At 48.4% G+C, this 23,129-nt stretch overlaps 1 protein-coding gene across 3 annotated transcripts in view; it reads left to right on the top strand.

Moving 5' to 3' along the window:
* The window catches only part of DCP1B (decapping mRNA 1B), a 65,991-nt gene extending 64,735 nt beyond the window's left edge, over positions 1-1,256 (top strand). The window contains exons 9-10 of one of the 3 annotated variants that reach the window (XR_005218380.1): positions 466-600; positions 911-1,009. Coding sequence is in view for 2 of the 3 variants with exons in the window: in XM_037846265.1 (XP_037702193.1) it covers positions 911-1,123 (213 nt within the window). In the remaining variant the exon portion in view is untranslated. Of the gene's footprint in view, positions 1-465; positions 702-910 lie in introns of those variants that run through there. The other 2 variants (XM_037846265.1, XM_037846266.1) reach the window with 2 other exon arrangements.
* Positions 1,257-23,129: the final 21,873 nt, after the last annotated feature.

Below are 23,129 nucleotides of genomic sequence, written 5' to 3'. Positions count from 1 at the left end.
ATTGCAAGTAAAATATTAATTTATGCCAAAAACAAAATATAAACATTGTGGGCTACTTAAAGGACTTTTAAGAACTACCATCAGTCTCTGAACCAGACTTTGAAGATCACCAACTTAGATCATTTCCCCACTCCATCCCTCTGTTGAGGACCAGTGTCTTTTCGTGAGTCAGCCTGGGTTCCTCCTGCCACGTGGCCAGGTTTCCCACCTGTGCTGGATGTAATATGCACACTTGCTACTTCACATACTGATCGTTGAAAACCAGCAGCTGGCTCTGTCCAGCCTGGCCTTCAGCTCCCCTTAACATTCACAGAAGCAATTAAAAATAGCAGCTGTTAGAGCGAACGGGTAGCGATGAGCATATTAGTCTTAAAATGCCAGTTCAGCTCCGAGATGGAGGAAGGAGCTTTTGTCTCTGCCCACCAAATCACACTTCCTTGGGTCTTATATGGTCTTGTTTTCCAGAACGATGACAACTTCTTAAATATCATCTATGAAGCTTATCTCTTCAGCATAATGCAAGCACCCATGAAAAAGACAATGTGAAAGCAAAGCATTTTTAAGCTGATTTTCAGAGACCTTCCAGGACTCCAGCACAAGGTTCTCTGATGTCATGTGGTGTTACTGTAAATGTTTATGCCTTTTTAAAAAAGTATGTAAAATATGAATTAAAATGTTTTAGACTTTTTTTGTATAGTCAAGCTTTTTTTTAAAATCACATCCCTCAGTATACCTAGAACTAAAAAGTGAGTGAGTAGAAAGATCTTTTGCTCGGGTCACACAGTAAATGCCAAGCTTGAATTATTTTTTTCTTACCTCTATGGGGCCATTTCTAGAAGAATTAGCCATTCTGTAGACAGGGCTGTTCTTGGAGTTTCATTTCTTTTTTTTTTTTTTTTTTTATTAATAGCTATTCACGGAAAACAGGGAGCGTGTCCCTGGCGTGATGACCCTGCTGCTGAGCCCGTGTGTCGCAGGCAGGCCAGCCACCAGGGGGCAGTGTCATCCCACAAACTCACCTCCAAAGCCTCATGAGCCTTTGGAGGTAATGATGGTTTTCTTTTCCCAAAGAAAACTTTTCATTTGTAAAATTACAGTTGGCATGTTTTACCCATGTCTTTAAAGGGAAATTATTTCTGAAGGTATTTATAGCTAGTTCCTAGAGGATGGTTCTTCTAAGAGTCCACAAATGGCCCAGATTTCCAGCGATACTTCTTTGTCCCAACTCATGTAATTTCTTTGGACCCAAGCATCCAGACTCTGCTTCCAAATGAATTTTATATCATTTTTAGCAAAACCTGCTGAGGGTGGGGGGTGGGGAGCAGCGATCACAGAGGATTGTAAAGCCTTCTCTTAGCCTCTAAGACTAGGTAGACGATGGTTATAGGAGCATAACAATAAGGGTCAGAAATGAGGAGCATCATCTTGGAAGAAGTCAGAAGAGCCCTTGCCAAGTTGTTAAGGCCCCAAAGAGTACATATGGGAATTAGTCTCAAGTGAGTATTAGCAATAAATAAAGCTCTGCATTTCTATAGACTTTTTTATTCTTGGATCATAAAACGATTTTTAGACTACTGCATAGCAGACAGGTTTTATTCTCATTTTATAGTCATAAAATGAAGGCATGGAAAAATAGGTTTCCTTTCAGTTTCTGGTGCTAGACTTGGACTTGAAGCTTTAGACCTACAGCCACACCCCCAAGCAAAATGTCATTAGAAAACCCCTGCCCCTCTTCCCGCAGGAGAGTGCTTTTGCTCCTAAGGAGAAAAGGTGGGCAGAAAGGCAATTGCCTGTGACTAAACCCCCGTTGGGTGCCAGACCTAGAAAGGGCCCATTTCTTTCATTTCTTTGATATCGCCTGCAATATCTAACACACTGATAAGCCCATATGAAGTTCTAATAAAATACTTGGAGTTAATAATTGCATACATAATATAATATTCTTATAAGGAGAATGGGGCAGAGAGAGAGACACAGGTATCTGTTATCCCATATTCAATGTCATCCCCAACAGCTGGCTGGCCTCTTTTTTTTTTTTTTTAAATCTCTTTGATCTTAACTACATTTTAAAGTTGCTTCTTTCTCTAGGGAGAGATGAATTCCATCTTTAATGTATCTAATATATTTGCCATAGGGAATGACTAATTTCATGAAATACTTCCTTTTTTAACTTCAGCATTGAATAAATAAGACGAAAAGAACTACTCATTGCTACACTTCATGTGAGAAGACGTCCGTGAGCTGTAGGTGATGGAGGAGTGACTCCAAGCCCAGCTGGCCAGAACTACACCGCAGGCTCCACTTGGGCCTTTTTTAGGTCACACCACAGTGATCTGTTTTGAAAAATGATACATCCCCCATCCTTTACTGGAATGAATCACTTTAAAAGTGACAGGCCCAATTCATTTAGACCAAAGACAAAGTCACCTTCTTAAAAAAGGGCAGTTGGTGATGGAGTGCTTTTCTTATGTATAGCAAAGCAAAGGAGACTGTCTCTATACAAAGAGCTTTCTCCAGAGAGTTCAAGAAATAGATTTGAAAGGTTATTTGAGGTACCCAAAGTTAGTTTTCATATATAGATTCACTTTTCTTCTTCCTGTTCTTGCCCCAAATGCTGAGACTATCACAGCTGCATGCCAAAGTATTCCTGGTTCCCAGGCAGCAGTTTGAAGCTAATTGAGTTTCCAGTGGAACCCTGTGATATGTTCCTGACGGCAGCACTGTGCAACGCAGTGGATTTCAACCTGGTAGAAATTAGACTTGAAAGCTGCTTGGTCTAGAGGACAGACACACAGCCTTTGGGGTCAGACAGACCCACCTTCGGTTCCTGGACAAGTGAAGTTCTCGGAGACGTAGCGTTCTCAGTTATAAAACAGAGGTAATACCCACCTCACAGGGTTCTTATGAGGAATAAATAGGAACAACACACGTAAAATGACTCCCCCATGCCATGCACTGGAGAAGTGTGAGTTCCTTCCTGCCCGCTCTGCGTCGTTTCTTACGTGTGAGTACTTCAGCCATGGAGACAAGGCCTGCAGCTGCTGCCCTGGATTCTGTGTGTCATCCACCCGGACCTGAGTGTTGTCTCATACTGGCACTTAGGTATCTGTAGCCACTTCACTCCACCTCTCTTCTCACCTTCATTTCTTTATCAATAAAACAAAAACTCTTATCACTTGTCCCTTCCCTACAAAGAAAGTGCCATGAGCTCTCTGAGACAAAGGTGTCAGTGTAACCCAAGAAGAGTGCTGTCACATCCCCTGTACTTTTGGGTAAAGTACCATTTAAATTGCAAAGCCAGAGAAGGCAGTGCTATGTGATTCAACTTATAGTCCATGAATGTTCTGGAAAGACACTCACGGCTTAGTCTCCCCGTTTAGAAGTAATTGCAGGGTGAGAGAAACCTTTGTTAGCATCTTCACAAACTGCCTGGTATGCGGTACCCAACACTAATGCTTAACCACCCACAACTGGCTTCTTCCAGTTCTTCCCAAACAAAAAATTCCCAGGGAAGAGAGACTCCCAGGCTGAAGGCTCTCCCATGAAGGTGCACATGGTAAGTTCAGGCTTCCCTCAAACACTGTTAGCCCAACTGCTTTTCTCATGACAGACAGGACTTTGCTTTGTTCCTCTCCAAGGAGAAAGATGCAAGTCAGACAAGAAAGTGCCTTCCTTCCTAAAGAAATTCCAACAATAGAGTAACATTCACCCTCTTCTTTCTCTTGAGTGTTAAAGAGAAAACCAAGAGTTCATACAAGTTAAGGCCTACCACCCTGGGATTATGTAATGCCAAGGATGGAAAGTTCTGCATCAAAGACCAGTATTCGGAACACCAGCCTTCACATGGGTTCAACAAGGAAGGCACATGGCTCAGAATTGAACTGACATGAGAGTTTCCTTGCTCCACAGGGTGGGATGGGGTGAAGGGCAAGGGGTCATGCTTTTAGGAGTGATGTCTCTGGACTATATGGACAAATTGGCTGCTCCCTCCTAGGAGCTATAAAGAAGTCTTTAAAAAATCAGTGCCTGCTCCATTCAGTACGTACCTCCTTCCCTTTTTTAGAGAAATCAGCTTGCTTCCCAGGCTCTGGAACGTTGAACCATCTTTGAGGTTAAATTTATCATTTGCAGCCGGCAGGTTGTAGCAACACTTCATTGTGTGAAGCGGCTTGGCTGCACAGATTGGTAAGCCGCCTCAGCATTTTGCTGAATACTTGATTTTCAGGTTTCAAAGGCTCTGCGCCCCCTCCCTCTTACAATTAGGGGAGTGAGAGAGGCAGTTACAAATACTTGATATATTTAACAAAACCTTGGATATCTAGATAGTCACCAAATTGAGTGATGAGTAATGCCTTCCGACAGCTTAGAGCCTGGAGAAAAGTACACAAATAAAAACTGTGTGTGCAGATTGTGGTCTTAAAATGCCAGGGGAGGTTGGAAGCAGAGCCTTGCTGGTGAGGTTTCCAGGGCTGGGCAGTGTGGCCCAGGCGCCCTGGCTGTGAGCCAGCCCCCACAGCCAAAACCCTGCAGCCCCGAGCCCCCAAAGGAGGGATGAGTCAGAGCTTCAAACCCTGGGCAAGTTAACTCAGGGCAGAGCAGGCAGGAAATAAAGAATGTTTCTGAATAGGCGAGCGAAAGAGTGGGAGACCCTGCAGGTGTGAGCCAAAATCTAGGAATTTCCCTCAAAGTCAGAGGGACAAGATGAAAGGCATTAAATACCTAGGGAAAAGTCAAGGTAGAACATCCCGCTGAGGTTGTCACATGCTGAAACAGACACTCAAGGGGGGCGGTGGGAGTTCCAGAGCTTAGAGATGCTGAGCAACGAGCCAGGCCCCCTGCCCAGACGACTAGCTAGTCCCAGTAGCCCCATGATGAAAGCAGCTTCCCAGCCAGCTGTGTATGTACATAATTCTACAAAAAACAGGATCTAGTGAAAGGAAGTTCCAACTCCTCCAAATTGAGGAGGAGATTCACTTTCCTTTCCTATCACCCATCTGAAAGGTAGTGGTGGGCCTGTCTTTTCTCAGCCTGGCTAGTGCCTGAGCAACTTAAGGGTTCAGAAGACCAAGATGGCAATCCCAGGTCAAGGCTGCTCTGGGCCTCTTATCCCACATGATGGAGTGCAAAGACCCGGATGCTAATCCCACCACTGCCTGGCTCTCTCTCCAACTGAATATCAAGGGATAAGATTACTTTCTGTATTGTTGACTGTAGGAACATGGAAATCGTCACTTTGGGGCAGAGACACCATGCCCTGCAGTGTTAGCAGCCCTGGGGACCGTGTCACTTGTGGCCAGAGCTCGCTCTGCCCTCCCATCAGCCTCAAAGGTTAGGCAGCTATTTGTGGCTCTGTCATAAATCTGTCTAGATTTCTTTTTAATGTATTTCTATTTTCTCATCACGTCATTCTCCAGGGTCATGAGTTCCTTAAGTTTTATTCCCTACCTGGTAAATAATTGTTCCCCATAGTGCCCAGAGGATGAGAAATGGTGGCTTGACAGAAAATCCCTAAATATCAGAGCCCTGGAAGGATATGTTAAGCTTTGTTTTGTGGGAAGGTGCCCAGCTATATGCAAGTGGCCATTACCCATCAGATGCCTCTGCCTCACCTAGACCAACCTCGGTAATGCTCGCTAAGGGAAAACAGCTGATCTTAACTTTAGGTTTCTGAAAATTTTTCACCCTCCTCAGTGCTTTTCCTTCCTGCCCAATCTTTTTTCACTGGGAAAAGTTAGAGGAACCTGCCTCAGTTCCGTTTCATATATCCAGAAAGTGTACCCATCTTCCCCATCTACTGGAAAATGAGATGTTCTTCCCAAATCCTTGCCACATTCTGAGTCAGGCTTCTTCATTCATTCATTCATTCATTCATTCAGTAAGCATTTATTGAACCCTGTATGTATGAGCTATGCATGGCAACGGAGATATAAAGATGGATAAGACCTCATCCAGCCCCAAGGATCTCAAAGTCCAGGTTGGTGGGAGACCAACTATAAGACCACATTGTGAGGTCAATAATTCATAGGCATAGGATATTCTGGAGCACCTGAAGCCCATAGGAAGCTGTGAGGAGGCTTTCGGGAAGAGGGGATGTATAATGGGAGGAGGCAGGTGTTCAAGGCAAAAAGGAGATCACAAGCAAAGCCAAGGTGGCAAGAAGCAGCACGGGATACGTGTGTGTGTGTGTGTTCGTGCACGTGTGCTGCATGTGTAGTTGGCTGGGGAGGGAAGAAGTGGAATTCAAGCCATTCAGTGTTGTTGGAACTAAAGAGAAGGCGAATGGTGACTGGAAAAAGCACAGTGCAGTCTGTAGGCAATGGGGGTCACTGGCAGATTCAAGCAGGAGGGGACATAGCCAGATTTTCATTTTTTATAGATCATGGGCAGCTGAGTAGGGGAGAGAATATGGGGGAGATAAGACGGCAGTGGACACACCAGAGGGTGCTCTGGCACGGGTCTGGGAGGGGGATGACAATGGCCTGATCCAAGGCAGAGTTATCGATTGTCCATGGACAGTAAAGGAGGAGGAGTTAAGGACGACCCCCAAGGTTTTGAATTTGGTTGACTAGGATAATGATAAAGATTAAAAGAGGAAACGCTGGTTAGCATGCTGCTACTGCTGCTTCATCATCATCATCGTCATCACTATCATCATAGCAATATCGTTTATTGAGCTCTTGGTATGTACCAGGCAGTTTTCTTGGCACTTAATACATTATTTCATTAGTCCCTCACTGACACCCTTGGGAGATGCAGTGCAGTTGAAGGCTTGGAGTCAACTGAGAAGATATGAGGCTTTGGACAAATTACTGAATGTTCTAAGCCTCTCTTAGAGAACCAGGCCTGGCCCTCCATGAACAGTTCACTCACTGGATGGTTCTAAATGAGGGACAGTTGTCTCCAGAAAAGGAGCAGCCAGCCACCTTCTGTGCTCCGCTTAAGCCCTCCCTGTGACCTTGGCAAAAGTCACTGAATTACAAACACCATAATTTTTGTATGAGCTTTGAATAGGAAGTGAGATCTGGTAGGTTTGTATAGGTTGGTATGAAACAGCAACACATCCCAAAGTAATTTGGGCAGAGAATAAAGATATATATGCAGGGCTCCCCTGAGGAGCCGGGGGAAAACACAGAAGTGTTGGACTTCCTCACCTGGATTGTTGCTGACGTTGTCACAAACACTGAAGACTGGCGGTTTGATGTGCCGAGCACTCTATCTCGGAACTTGCCCTTATGAAGCTCGTTACTGCAAAGGAGAGGCTAAACCTGCTTATAGTTGTGCCTGGCCCTCTCTCTCTAGCTAACCCAACTCGGCAGGTGAACCCTCTGCCCTCCCCACTATGTGAGCTCTGACTCCCAGGGGTGTAAATCTCCCTGGGAACGCAGGATATGATTCCTGAGGATGAATTTGGACCTGGCATCATGGGATTGAGAACATCTTCTTGACCAAAAGGGGGATGGTAAATGAAACGAAATAAAGTTTCACTGGCTGAGAGATTTCAAATGGAGTCAAAAGGTCACTCTGGTGGGCATTTTTACACACTATATAGATAACCCTTATTAGCTTTTAATGCACTGGAATAGCTAGAAGTAAATACCTGAAACTATCAAATTCCAACCCAGTAATCTTGACTCTTGAAGACAATTGTATAACAATGTAGTTTACGATGGGTGACAGTGTGATTGTGAAAACCTTGTGGATCACACTCCCTTCACCCAGTGTATGTATGGATGAGTAGGAAAATGGGGATAAAAACTAAATGACAAATAGGGTGGGATGGGGGGCATGGTTTGGGTGTTCTTTTTTCACTTTTATTTTTTATTCTTATTCTGATTCTTTCTGGTGTAAGGAAAATGTTCAAAAATAGATAGGGGTGATGAATGCACAACTATATGATGGTACTGTGAACAGCTGATTGTACACCATGGATGATTGTATGGTGTGATGGTTAGGGTCATGTGTCAACTTGGCCAGGTGATGGTACCCAGGTGTCTGGTCAAGCAAGCACTGACCTAACCGTTAAGTTAGTCCAAGGGCATTTGTGGCTGATAAATAACAGAAGGCTGGTTTATTAAATCCTTAGTCAATTGGCTGCAGCTTGACTGATTACATTAACAAAGGGCGTGTCTTTCACAATGAGAGAATGCAGTCAGCTGGATTTAATCCAACCAACTGAAGGCTTTTAAGTGAGACAGAGGACCTTCACTTTTTCAGCTAGCCAGCAAAGCATATCCTGAGGAGTTCATTGAAGTTGCCAGTTCATTCCTGAGGAGTTCATCGAAGTTGCCAGTTGGCTGCCTGAGGAGTTCATCAGACATCTTCATTGGAGTTGCCAGTTTGCTGCCTGCCCTGTGAAATTTGGACGCGTGCATACCCACAATTGCATGAGACACTTTTATAAAATCTTATATTTATAGATATCTCTTGTTGATTCCATTTCCCTAGAGAAATCTAACTAATACATATGGTATGTGAATATATCTCAATAAAACTGAATTTAATTAAAAAAAACAGTCATAAAAGAAGTCACTGAATTATAAAATGTGAGCAAGATAAAGGATGGTGTGAGATCATAATCTAATCCTTTCATTTTAATGATGAAGAAACAGACCCAGGGAGGACTTGGACCTGCCCAAGGGATACGCAATTAGCTACTGGAGGAACCACGACCAAAACCTGCTTTTCTGCACTGGCAGCTGCCTCCTGGGACTCAGGATACCCTTCCCCCCAACATCACACAGCTCTCTGCTCCCCCCTTGGGGAAGTCAGGCATTAGTTGACCTTTAGAAGTCTGAGTTTATTTATAAAGCTGCTGCTCCTCCTTCCAGCATCCGAAAGCGTTTTACAGGCATTAATTAAGGAAGGTTCATAGCAAGCACAAGAGGGGATGCAGTAAAGGACCAGTTTCCCCTGTTGAGTGCATCCCCCCGTTTTTGCCCTGACTTCCTGGTCTCTTCGGAACACAAGTAGACGTGCATGCACGCACACACCCCAGCCCATTCCCATCAGACCAGGGCATCCTTCCTAACAAACGCAGGCCACCTCGTCCCTGGGGTTTGACGCCCACCCAAGGTACCCAGCTGGTGGCCCTGAAGTCAGAGAGAGGCCGGGGACCTCTTCCCTCCACCTCCCACGACCCCACCCCACGGCCCTCCTCTTCCTCTTCTGGTCACTAAAAAACCCACTCCTGAATGTTCCTCATGCTGCAGTTGAAGTCATCTCCACGCCCTGGAGAAGTGATCTTTTGTTTTTAATTCCATTAGGGTGGGGGATGGAGGAGGAAGGCGGGGGCCCATGATGGGGACACGACTGCAGTTGGGGTCTCGGGAACCCCTGCTGGGCTTCTCCTGCATCAGCAGCCGCCCCAATGGGGCCGGAATCATTCATGGCCTGCTCACATAAGCAGCGCCACCAAAGCTGGGACCCTGCAACCAGCGGCTGGGGTGAGAACCCGACAGTCCCTTATGGTGGCTGTGAATGAGCATCTGCAAAACCAGGCTCGGACATGGGTATCCTGACTATAAACACCCAGCCCAGCCCCGGGCCGAGTTGCCTGCCAGCTCCTCGCTAAGGAAGGGAAGTTTTACCACTGAGCAGCCAGGATGGGGAACTCAGCCCTGTTTCCTTTCATCACTGCTTTGGATTCCATTCTTGACCCTGAGCAGCCCAGGGTGGCCGGCTCTGGGTGGTGGGCCTGGAGTCAGAGGGGCTGAGCTGGCCACGGACACACTAAAGACTCTGGAAGTTTCCAAAGCACTGTGCTTGTGGCCTTGATGTCTGCCTTCTCCGTGCTGTTGCTCTTTCGTGTTTAAATTTTATTGTGGTGACGTATATATAGTGACATTTACCATTTTAATCATGTTTGCATGTACAAGTCAGTGGCATAAGCTACATTCCCAATGCTGTGCTGCCGTCCCCACCGTCCATTACCAAAGCTTTTCTGTCACCCCAAACAGAAACTCAACACTCAATAACCACCCTCCCCACTCCCCTGGCCCCTGCTGACCTGGTGTGCTAGTTTGAATGTACTGTGTCCCCCAAAATGCCATTATCTTTATGTAATCTTGTGTGGGCCGACGTATCAGTGTTGATTAGACTGGAATTCTTTGAGTGTTTCCATGGAGATGCGCCCCACGCAACAGTAGGTGATGACTTGGGATGATTTCCATGGAGGTGTGGCCCCGCCCATTCAGCATGGGCCTTGATTAATTTACTAGAGCACTATATAGCTCAGACAGAAGGAGTGAGCTAGTATAGCCAAGAGGGACACTTTGAAGAATGCGCTGGAGCTGAGACAGACATTTTGAAGACGGCCGTTGGAAGCTGATGCAGACATTTTGGACTATGCCATTTTGGAATGCAACCTGGGAGCAAGCAGACACCAGTCACGTGTCTTCCCAGCTAACAGAGGTTTTCTGGATGCCACTGGCCATCCTCCAGTGAAGGTACCTGATTGTCAATGAGTTACTTTGGACACTTTATGGCCTTAAGACTGTAACTGTGTAACCAAATAAATCCCCTTTTATAAAAGCCAATCCATTTCTGGTGTTTTGCATTCTGGCAGCATTAGCAAACCAGAACACCTGTCATCTACTTTTTCATTCTAGATATGTCATATAAGTGGAATCAGACACTATTCATCCTTTTGAGTCTGGTTTCTTCCACTTAGCATAATGTCTCCAAGGTCCGTGTCCATCATGCTCACTCTCTCTGTCCCCCTCTACCCACCTTGGGTATACACAGACCAAAATGAAATAATCATATTCCTTAGCTTATCCAACTCCTCATCATTGGTTTGGGCAAGGCTCCCCTTAAATTTAACTTCCTCCTTTTTATGTCCACCCCCCACCCCCCTTCCCAACTCCTCCCCCCCAAAAAAAACCCTGCAACCACTCTGTTGAGTTCAATGTGTTCTTTTATGTTTGAGTGTGTCCTTACAAAATGTGTATTGTTTTGCATGCACAAACTTACTTCCATTTTTTGCTGAGGTGTAACATGCACACGGCAAAGTATATAAACCCTTAAGTGCCCAAATCAATGGATTTTATGACCGTATAGGCATGTACTGACACAAGTTAACCCACCACCCAGACCAAGACACAGACAAATTCCAACTTTCCAGAAGGCCTCTCATGCCCCTTTCCAGTCAAAACCTACACCCAGAGGTAGCCACTATTCTGGTTCCTATCATCATAGATTACTTTCTAGAGTTTCATATTAATGCGGTTATATAGTACATAGCCTTTACAGTCCTCTGTTCTGGCTTTTTTCATTCATCATTACGTTCATTCTTTTTTAAATTGCTGTGTAGTATTCAGATGTATGAACTTTTGAATTGTCGGACCTACTGATGGACTTTGGGTTGTTTCCAAGTTTCTAACTATTATGGATAAAGCTGCTATGTACCTTTTTGCATCTGACTTTTGGTGGACATATGAGCTTATTTCTTTCAGGTACATACAGAAAAGTAGAACTGTGGGGTGTGGGGGAGCAGCACTTCTCCATCTCTAACATATTCCATGTTGTGTCACTTGAAGCTCCCTCCAGTTCCGATGGACCCACACCCTTGTCAGCTCGAGGTATTGTCGGCCTTTCATTTTTAGCCATTCTGGTGGTGGCGGCAGGGTATCTCGTTGTGGTTTTTGTATGCATTTCCTTGATAACTAAGGGCATTGAGCACATAAGCTCTGTATGTGTATATTGGATCTTTATAAACAATCTTCTTTTTTGCCCATTTTTAAATTGGGCTATTTGCTTTTCCATATAGATCTGGGTGAGTTCTTTATATATTCTCATAGAGCCACTTATGAGCTATATAGAAACTGATATCTTCTTCCTGTCTGTGGTTGGCCTTTTCAATCTCTTCATGGTGTCTTTGATCAGCAAATGGCCTTAATATTAAGTGGTGAGTGCTCTTAGTGTTTTAAGAAATCTTTGCCTAGCCCCAGGCAAAGAGTTTTAATTCATGTCAATGGTGCTGTGTTATGACTCTCACTCTGTCTCTTTTTTCCACCACGTGCTGTGTTTTTACTTTTCATCCTTGCCGCTAGGTGAGCGTCTAATCTGCCACGTCTACTTGCCTCTCAGTGCTCCCCCAGGGACACCCACTGCCCTTTGCCTACCTGCTCCCCCATGATGGACACACAGCCCCCCTCACCCCCCACCCCAGAATGACCGACCCCTTTGTACCTGCACGTTCACTCCCTGAATTACAGCAGAATGTATCACTCAGCTGGGGTGGGAGGATGGCCTGATCCGGCAAACAAGTGACTTTTAACACCTTTGGTCTTTAAACGTGATAAATGCACATGGCTCGACTAGACACACGGCAAGTCCAGGATGTCTTAAAGAGCTCTTCCTGGTGGCTTCTCCGGAGGGTCTCTGTCTTGCGGCTGATCTCTCTTGTGTCTGGGCAGGGAAGCCAGGAGCAAGGGCTCCCAAACACTGGTCAGCGCCTCGGGGTCACCTGAGGAGATCTGGAGCCCTGCACCTCAGGGATTTGGATTCTGTAAATCTGGGACAAGACTCAGGGATCAACATTTTCCACACACTCCCTGGGAGATTCTGGTGGGCATCCCCAGGCTCCCTTGACTCGGTGAGTATTTATGTGCCCAGACCGAGGTAGGTGCTAAGAACTGAGCAGTGAACAAAGCAGAAAAATCTCCACCCTCCTGGGGAGGAAGATGGATGACAAGCAAGTAAAACATGGAGGGCCTTAGAGAGAAAGGCCAAGGAGGAAGATTTAGCAGGGAAGGGGAAGAGGAGGTGCCAAAGGGGTTGTATTTTAATAGGGTCATGAGGACAGTCTCACTGATCAGGGGACAATTGATCAAAGACCTGAAGGAGCTGGGGAGGGAGCCATGTGGGCATCTGGGAAGAGTGTTCTCAGCAAAAGGAACAGCCAGTGCAAAGACTCAAGCAAGAGCAAATTCAGTGTGCTTGGTGAATCGTGGGTGGGCAGCGGGGTGGCCAGTGCAGCTGGAGCAAATGAGCAAGGGGGAGTGTAGCCAAAGTCAGGGTGGCCAGGACCTGAAATCACAGAGGGTTGCAGAGTTCAGCGTCCGAACTTTGGGTTTACTCCGGGTGAGATGGAAAGGCACTCAGGGGTGGTGAGTGCTGCTCGAAGGGACCCCACTGGCTACACGGTCAGTGTCCCCATTGACCACATCTTCTTCTGGTCGGGTCTCGCTGACCACTTAGGTAACCCTGACCATGGCCACGCTGACAAGCTGATGTCACCCCACCCGTCACGCTGTCCAGCCCACTCTGAGATGGAGAGGTGACCCCTCCATCTCTCAGCACACTGGGCAGTGCCATGCAGGCTGGCCAAGGAAGACAGAGCATCAGTGCAGAGACTGACGAGGAAACAGTCTCCAAAGGCCACTGCTCTTCTCCCACCATATTCTTATGTTTCTCTTTCAAAGTCATCTCCGTTCTCTCAGGCTGGAGAGGCAAAAACAGATCGAGTTCATATTCATATTAAGCTGCTTTAGAACAGATTCAAAAGACCACTGCTTCTTTACTCTTAACTCTGTACTACCTCATCCCATGTGGGTCACCCCTGGAGCATCGATGGCTATGCCAAGATATCCCCGAGAACTGAGAAGGGCACATTCGCTAGCTGGAGGGAGGCAGGACCCCACTCCAGGCACCCCACATCCTGCTGGTTATCCACACAACAACTGCCCACCACCTCCCACCCCCTTCCTCCATTCTAGCAGTCCTCAGTTTCCAAGTATCCATGGTGTGGTCACGACTGCTTTAAGCCAGTCGAGGTACTCCACATTCCCTCGCCTGTAATTGGTTCAGGAGTGGGCATATAATATGCAGTCTGACCATTGAATGGTGAGAGGAAGTCTGCTGGTTTGCTTTCACAGTAGATTTTCCACACTGATAAAATGAGACGCATGGGTAGAACCAGTCCTTCTTTCTTGAGATAGTATCATATCTGGGTGTAATGCCTGGAACAGTGGCAGCCATTTTGCAACCACAGGAAAGATGGAAGAAAACTGGATGTTTGATGACATTACTGAGCTGCTGCATTAACCAACCCTGGAACCATCTAGTTCTAGGCTGTTTATGTGAGGTAATAATTTTTCTTTTTAAGTCAGTTAGTAGATTTTCTGGTACTTTCAGCCAAAAACATTAGCTGATGTCCACTCCATCCCCACTATCCTCAGAATATTTAAGATACTCCTCTGGTGACTTTAAGTTTCCTAAAGATCAGGGTTGGCTAAGCAGATTCTACTCACTACTCCTGGGGTCTAAGAGACCACCAGGCATTCAGGATATACTTGGGCTTACTATCAGACTTAATCTGGTTTCACAAGGACACAAAGCAATTTATGAGAAGCAAAAGGCAAAGGCAACTTTTGTGGAGCAAAGAGTTAGCTGCTCCCTCTCTTGGTCCCCACAATTGCCTCTTGGGTTGTGTCACCTCCTCAGCAGGCTGTGAGCTCCTCCAGGCAAGAAATTCCCCTTCATCCTACATGGCTCTGAATCCTCAGGGCCAGGTACACAGCAGGTGCTCCCCAAAGATGTGCCGAGGGTCGGCTGAAAAGAAGGAAAGAAGAGAAATTGAGAAGCAAGGAAAGAGGAGAGGCCGAAGGAAAGGAGCGGAAAAGCAGAAGAGGATGGAGAGGTGAACAGGTATAGGGAAGTGGGAGGAAATGAAGAGTATTCAGGGGACCATTTGCAGAAGAAGGAGTGTGGAGTGTGGGCTCTCCATGAAGGGAGAAAGAAACCCAGGCTGTGAAACAGAAAGATGGAGTCCCAAGAGACCCAGAGACCAGGAGACACAGACAAATGAGCCTTTGAGCAGACAGGTAATTATCATAATTACATTATCAGTAGGCCCATCTGTTCCCCTGGCCCCCCCTTCTCCATCTGCCCGGCCCTTCTCCTCTCAGCCCCCTCCCTCCCTCTCCTTCTAAGGAAGGGAAATGAGGACATAGCTGGGTTTAGAGGGATGAACCACTAGCTGAGTTGACTTCCAGCTGCAGTTCCCCAAATCACGTTGAGGACCCAGCAGAGCCAATGAATGCCTCTTTATTTCCTCACCTATACCACTCACTTTGCTGTTCGAATACTTCCTGATGCAAGCAGAGAAGGGCTGCACAGATCACAGATGTCACCCACCCCCCCTCTAGGGACGCTGCTGCAGGCAGGACAGACTTCCTCAGCGAGACCCAGCTGCCTGCATTGTGGATGGGTCGGACTCTAGCCTGGGGTGGGAGGATGATGACAGTGATAATACCCACCCCAGTGGCCACAGCATTTATTGGGGGCTTACCATGTGCCTGGCAGCGTGAAAAGAATGTAATACGTCTTCTCGCATCCCCTACAGAGCATATCTTATTGCCCCCATTCTCCTGGGGAGGAAATTGAGAGTCAGAGGTTTGGCAATTTGCCCTTAATAAATGGCAGGGCCTGGCCCCAAGGTCCATGCATTGGCTACTGCGTCTCCTTGTCACGAGTGTTTGGAAGTTTAACATCAACTAATGTTTATGGAGTTGGAACGAGCCATCCCATAAGCCTTCCCACACGGTTCAGTGGGTGCAGAGAGCCTGGGCTGGGATCTGTCATGAATGAAGCATGACACCCAGGAAGTCACTGTTCTCCAGGCCTCACTTCTGTTATCTGAAAAAATGAGGGTTGGACTTGGAGGTTTCCGGAAGCCCCTTCTTGTACTATCGTTCGGAGGCTCCGAGTCTCATTTGCCATTTGACCTTCTGTGACTTTGTTTCCCCAAGGTAGAGACAGCAGTCAACCACACCCTACCCTGTCCCAAGGACTTTGTGAACTGGAACATTAGCCCAACTGAGGAAAGACATGGGACCGTCCACGAAGGGTCAGTAGAATGAGAGCTTGCCAACGAGGGCCTGGCCATGAAGGTACGATGCACAAAATGTGCTGCTCATTCGGTTTTGTTACTGAAGTACTCTTGCAAGCCTTGGCATTATGCATATATTTTCCCCACACGGTGAAGTAGATGAGACCTCCCCAAGGTCATTGGGATTCATTTTAATTGCAGCATCAGTGCATTTTGCAAGGCATGTCTTTCTTACAGATTGCTTCAAGGAAGCCTCGGACAGCAGACCTGGGCTCCTGGCGGTCACTTCCAGTCATTTGACCTTGGATGAAGCTGACCTTGGATGTTATCCACAAAGAGGCCCTTCAGGGGTCCTTCCTGACCTTTCTGGAATGCTGTCTTTTCTGAACCAGCCGCCAGCCTGGACCGGCTAGACTTCACGGAACCTGGCCTCGTTCTTGAGGGATATATCCATTTCCTGCCGGGATCAGCCCCTCTCCAAGTCCCATTGGCTTCTGGTTCTCCCCTGTGGCCTGCTGCAGCCTCCGGGCTTAGCATGTGTGTGTTTACTTTTCCCCCACACTACTAAGCCCACTAAGCTCTCCGAGGTTGGCACATGGCTTCTTTCAAAACAGATTCAGGTATGTCGCATTTGCGCATAACATTACATTCTCACATCTGCCATCTTCTCCCCCAAATCTCTTGCATATAGATGACAAAACAAAGAGAGAAAGAACCAAGGTTGCTCCGGTGATTATCAGTGGGGATTAGAAACCAGGGCTTCAGACTCCAATTGGGTGAGGCTTCCTCTACTGCATCGAACTAACAAGGCCATGGAAAAGTCCCCCCAAAAAATGGGATCCTATGTCCTGTAGCTGAGCTCTGCCCCTCCTTGCACACCCTTGGTTTCTCCTCATAGGAAGAGACAGTGCACCCTCCACCAGTTCCCCCTCAACATGTCCCAGGAGTAAAGCTTTGCCCATCAACCCCTGCATAGGAAGAGGACTTACACATAAATAATAATAATACTGCATGTTTTTGAGGGCCAGGCCCTGTGCCAAGAACTTTCTGTGCAGAATCACATTTCCTGCTCAAGGCAGCATGGAAGATACAGATGCCCTCTGGTACCCATTCTTCTGTTCTTGAAAGCAAAACTCCAGTTGTGTTTTGGGAAGCAATGTGCCAACCCCAGGCAATGGCTCATGGGTGGTTAAACCAGCTAGAACAGTCCTGCTTCCATCTTTCCAGCCCACATTGCAGCTCATAGAGACCATGTGGCCAATTTTTGACTAATGGGACAGAAGCAGAAGTCTGCTGGTGGAGGGGTGAGGGAGGTACTGAGAAAAGTTTTTGCCTTTATGCTAAAAAAGAACAGAAACATCTGGCAGGGCCCTTCCTCATTTCCCCCACCTTGATCTCGAACGTGCTGTCTGGAACGGCAGCAACCATCTTGTGACAATGAGGTGGGAAGCAGGAAAGTGAAAACTAGCATGCAAAAGGGGGGGAGAACAGAATGAATGAGTCCCTGGATCTCTGGGGGCATCACAGAGCAGCTGTACCAGCACCAGCAACTTCCTACTCCAGACTTCTTGTTTTATTTCAACAAATCCCTATTTGTTGTAGGGTTTTCTGTTACTTGCAGCTGAATACATTCTTGTCTGACACTGATATTTATCCCTATTTCACAGATAAGAAAATCTGAGAGGCCTTGAATGACAAATAGGAAGAAACAATGGGTGCAAATCCAGATCCCCAGATAACAGAGCCTGAGCTCTTGTATCATCTATTAAAGGATTTGTTAACCAAATTAATAATACAAATAAAACTGCAGTGAGAGCATTTACCCTGTTTAAAAGGATAATTACAGGCTAGTTACAAATGAGGCTTACCTTCATATTAAATCAAGCACAGCTGTTCTCTGTGCTGCTGGTGCCGTCTCCAAGGCCATGGTCACCTGTATAGCTCCTTAATAGCCCATATAAGAGATTGGGAGCCCCCCAGGGCTGAGGCAATGCCAACCCTTGTGAGATACTGGGACACGTGCAGTGGGGCAGGGAGGCCAAGGGGAAGCCTGTGGAGGGTCCCGGGGGAGGGAGTGAGGCTGTGCTGGCAGCTCTTGGCCCCTCAGCAACAGCTTGGCCTGACTCCGTCTCAAGGACCACCCCTGGCCTCAGACGGGAGGGCTTTCATGCATCCCCAACCCACCCCTGCTGGAGCTCACCGTCCAGCATCTGTGCCAGAGTGGCCCCAACACGGAGCCGCCCGTTCTCACGTCGGCTCTGTCTTCTCGCCTGTGCCTGGCCCTTGCCTCCACCCACTCCCTGGGGTTGCAGTTGGGCCCCCATCAGGACTGCCCCCTACCAGCTGCTGGCCCACACCCACCCCAGAGACCCGGTCTGGGTCCTGAGTCAGCCATTCCCTGCACAGACTGAGCCTGGATCCTGACGGTGATGCCCCCTTTGCTGCAGCTGCCCTGAAGACCCCAGGCTCTTTCTCTCCTGGACTCTCGTTCTGGCATCCAGCACATTGCTCACTGCCTTGTGCTGCTGCCAGAGGGAGATCAGGGCCCCTTCACTGTGGGCTCCAGTGAGGATGGCAGACACCTGCAGGAAGAAGGCAGGGGAGGAGGGCTGCTGCCGCTGGGAGGATGAAGTTCTGAGGGGAGGCGGGAAAGCCGGGCAGAATCTCTCATCAGGGAAGTAGTGAGATGGGCAGGGGGCAGAACTGGCACATGGCAGATTCCATTTAAAGAATGAGCCACGGAGGAACCCGGCAGCATCTAGCTGGTTATGGGCGCGTGGCAGCCACGGCTCTGGTGCAGGCTGTCGGCATGCTGCAGGGTGTTTAGGATCCCTGCCCTCACCCCCCAAACCCCAGGGGTGCTCCCTTAATCACTGTGGCAACCAGAAATGCCCCCACAACCATTTAGTAGTTGTGCCAGTAAATGTTTGACAACTAGCTCTCTGAGGGGGAAAAAGACCCAAGTTCACCATAGCCAATTTCAAGCTACAAATGTGATGTCAACCAGCTCCCCAAACTCCTGAAAATGAAACAACTGGCTTTTGGGAGCTCCTGCTAGCCAGCTGCTGCACACCAAGTTAGCCCACTCCCTTTGCATACAGATGGGGAAACTGAGGCCCACAGAGGAGAAGCACTTTGCCCAGTCACACCTCCCACGACGGGCAGAGCTGAGGCAACGCTGGGCCTCCTCCCTCCCGGTCGTGCTCTCCCTGCCCTCCTGAGTGGGTTCCACAGCCCCCTCTCCTGTCATGCGACAGGGATCCCACTGGGTCAGGCCTCGGAGCCCAGTAGCCTTTGTATTCCTTGTCTGTATCCTCCCAGTGAAAGCACTGTTGAAAGCACTGGTCCGTTGGGAGGTTGGCCGGTTGCTGGCACGGACCACTGAAACGTGGCTTCCCTGCCTCAGTGTCCCCATCTGCAAGGCAGCCCTTTGAGCCCATGGTCCTGGCACATAGCAGGACCTTGGAGATACAGGGCTGTGGAAATTCACCAAACCTCTTTTTCCACCAAATGCTCCCTCTAGCTCCAGAGATCCCTGCAGGGCCCTCATCTTTGAGCTTTCTCCCGCCCCAGTCATTCCCAACCTCCTTTCCCTCCCCATTGCACCCCCCACTCCTCACCCCAAACACACACACACACACACACACACACACACACACACACAGACACACACACACACACGGTCCAACAAGTTACCTTTAAGATTTTTATAGGTCCAGGAGGTCTGCAAGGGACCCTCTCATTGGCAGATGCCCAGCTGGCCAGCCGCTAACTAGCTGGTACCCTCTGCTCCCAGCTTCAATGTGCCTCAGCCTCTCCCGGAAGAAGGGACGAGCCGGAGACCTGGTGTCCCGTGGGTGACTTCTCTGGTAAATCCAGGACGGCGCTAGACTCTTGTTTATCACCCGGATCCAAACTCGGACTCCTTGTGACTGGGGGGAGGGTGTGTCTGTTTGGAGTTGAAGTTGAAGTTCAGACCCCATTATTCTGTATAATGACTTTATTTCCCTCTTATTCCTCCCCTCTTATTCCTCTCCTGCTAAAAATAAAAATTGACCCGGCCATGATTCAAGCATCGGAATCTGAAAATTCAGTCAACCTTTCAAAGCTCAAGAATCCAGCCAAAACTGGTATTTTGTGGCATATAGATGTTTAAAAAGTAGGAGACAGAGCCTCTGGAAGACAGGGGTGGGGTGGGGGGAATCCACACTCTTAGTTCTACCCAGGCCAGCTTTCAAGGTCCTTTGTAACTTCCTCAGTGTCATCTGAAGATGAAATGAGCCACCTGAGACAGCTCTGTTTGCAAATGAAGGGAAAGTCAATGACCTTGTGGGTTCCTGCAGTGGTTTCCCAGCTGATCATGGAGCCTTGGGACTACAGTGGGACAGTTCAAAGCCCTGGGGAGTGGAGAAGGGGAGCAGGCAGGACTTGGCCTGAGCCCCTCCCCTCCCCTCCAACCAGAGTTACTCCACTCTCCATCACTCTCTCCTCAGGTACTTTCCTGCTTGTGCTGGGCATGGTCCTAGGAGGTGGTGATGATTGAGTTCCTGTGTCAGCTTGGCCAGGCTTGGTGTTTGATCAAGCAAGTCCTGGCCCAATGGTTACTGGGAGGGTATTTCATGGATTTAAATCGTTAGTCCATTGATTGCGTCTATGGTGGATTGCGTCTACAATCAACAAAGAAGATGGCCTTCAGCAATGAGAGAAGTCTCATCCAATCAGCTGAGGGCCTTAAAGGGAGAACTGATGATTTCAGCAGTCAGAAGGAAGAATTTTCTTCTCTACTTCAGCCAGCTTCTCCTGGGGAATTCAAAGTCACTTTCACCAGAGCTCCCAACTCGTGCCCTGACCTACAGAATTTGAACTTGCCCATCCCCACAGTCGTATGAGCCAATTCCTCCTGGCCCTCGACTTCCATTTGGGCTTTAAAAAGGGGCCACAGGAACAGGAGCTCAGAGGGAAGGAGGAGAGCGAGTGAGGTGTCGAACCCGGTTGCTGCTATGCTTGGGGGCTAGCTGCAGCCCTCAGGTCCTGTCGGACAGTCCTCTCCACACAGCTTGCTCACTCTGCAGTTTCCAGTCCTGTCTCCTCACCCCTTCCCTGCAGGCTCGATGCCAGCCCTTAAGATTCTACACCGACCCTGATGGTTTTCCCCTCCCCTGTCCCCATCTCTGCAAATCGTTCCTTTCTGCATCTCTTTTTCAGCTGCCCATGTCATTGGTGCCATCTCTTCCTGCAAGGGCATACAGGCAGAGCTGCAGGGGGCGGGGGGCTCACAGGCCCCAAGGTGGGAGCATACCCGAAAACCCAGGGGGGAAGCCGGGTCCAGCTCGGCTAGGGCCTGTGAGCCGTGGGAAAGACTTTGGCTTTTACTGGACATGAGGTGGGCAGCCTCTGGAAACTGAGCAGAGAGCAACTTGGGCTGGCTTCCATCTTAAAAAGGATCCCTCGGGTTGCTGAGTTAGGAACAGACTGGAGAGGGGCCAGGGCAGAAGCAGGGAGCCCAGCTCTCAGTCAAGGGCCCAGCAGGAAATGGTGGCACACCCCTTACAGGGTGAGTCAGGGAGAGCTCATTCCAGAGCGTGGAAGCACTGGGGATCACATGGTCCCCCAGGGCTTAGGAGCGGCTGAGCAGGTCACCACCCTCCAAGTGAGGAGAAGCAGCAGCTCCTGGAGCCTGAAGGAGCGCCATGCTGGGCAGCCGCCCGAGAGTAGCAGAGGCCGGTGGTGGCCTCGCTCTCACGTCTCCCTCTGGCCATCGGCCATCATCTGAGCTCACAGATGCCCCAGGGCACTGGACTGGTGGATGGGAAGGGCGGTCCCTGTTTGCGCATAGGGGAGAGCTGAGATTTGCAGTGGCCAAGGAAGCTGCCACCCAGCGCAACCAGTGGGAAGAAGTGGGCCAGGGCGCTGGAGGGGGTGGGGGTGGAAAAGGCTGGATTCTGGATTCTTCTGTAAGATGGGGCTGGATGGGCGGGCAGGAGAGAAAGCAAAGAGTCGCGATCTACTGCAAGGTTTTGGGCATGGGCAACCGGAAGGACGGAGTTGCCACAAACTGAAATAGCTTTTATTGGGCTTCTGCACACAAATTCTGTTGAAGAAGGGATTCAACAGCTACAGAAAATGTTATAAAAACCCCTGGTATAATCTTTTACATTTTGTCAAAAATCACTGCCTTTTTTGGCCTTCCTCATCCCCTGGCACTGGCAGGGTTGATATTGGTGACCAGAGGGCAAACTGGGCCTGGGTGCAGTGCCCATTGATACTGGTGGAATGAATGAATGAAAGGATGATTGACAGGGGTGGTGAGAAATGCTGATGTCATACTCTGCTGCACCATTGGGCCTGGAGTCCTGATTTGTTGCATCTGTCTGTCTTTCCATCACTCAGGTCAGGAGAACCCAGAGATGCACCAGGTCCAGCCAAGCCCTGGAGGAGTTCACTGGCTAGTGGATGAGTGCACGTGGATTGTTAGCTACCGAGCAATATAAAGCAAGGGGTGTGTGTAGGAGAAGGGAGGGCAGGTTGGTGGGGAGGGGGGCAGGGAAGAGGAGGGCAAGCCTAGAGGGACAGGGGAAGGGAAGGAGACAGAGCAGGATACATATACTTCCCACCAAGTTCCACCCCAAACGGTAGAGACGGGCACATTATCACTGTGCAATGGGTACAGATGTGAATTCATGGTCCATGCACAAAAGAGCTAAGTTCAGATACTGCCTCTTCCATATCTTTTGCTGCCCTTTTCCTTTTTGCCTTCTTCCCTTGTCTCTGTTTTGTCACACTTACATATCACTACTTTCCAATGGACCTGGAGTTGCAGCAAATGAGATTTAAGTTAGAATGTATTAATATTAATGCAATCCCTTCATAATCTGAGTGTGACCTATCTTTTTCCCAGCTTTATCTGCTACCACTTCTTTCTCTCCTCCCTTACTGCCAACCTACCCCACTCTGTGTGGTGGTTTTAAAAACATATCTGGAGAATTTTTGACACTCTTCCCATGAAGAGATAGTGTCTTTGTTTCCTCCCATTGAACCTAGAGTCTGGCTAACAGATAGAAAACAGCTGAAGTGATGTTACGTAACTTCTAAGGATAGACCATAAAAGCAACACAGCTTCCGCCTTCTTCTCTTGGGATGCTGACTCGTGGATCCCAGCCACCGAGCTGCAGGGAAGCCCAGGCAACTCATGGAAAGGAAGCCCGAAGAACCCGTGTAGAGAAAAACCGAGTCCCCCAGTCTGCAGCCCCAGCTGAGCTCCCAGCCAACAGCCAGCACCTGCTTGCCAGGCATGTCA

Source organism: Choloepus didactylus, chromosome 8, assembly GCF_015220235.1.
Source record: "Choloepus didactylus isolate mChoDid1 chromosome 8, mChoDid1.pri, whole genome shotgun sequence".
NCBI lineage: Eukaryota > Metazoa > Chordata > Mammalia > Pilosa > Megalonychidae > Choloepus > Choloepus didactylus.
The sequence above is the reverse complement of the archived record's forward strand: the minus strand, read 5'-3'. Positions and strand labels throughout refer to the sequence as shown.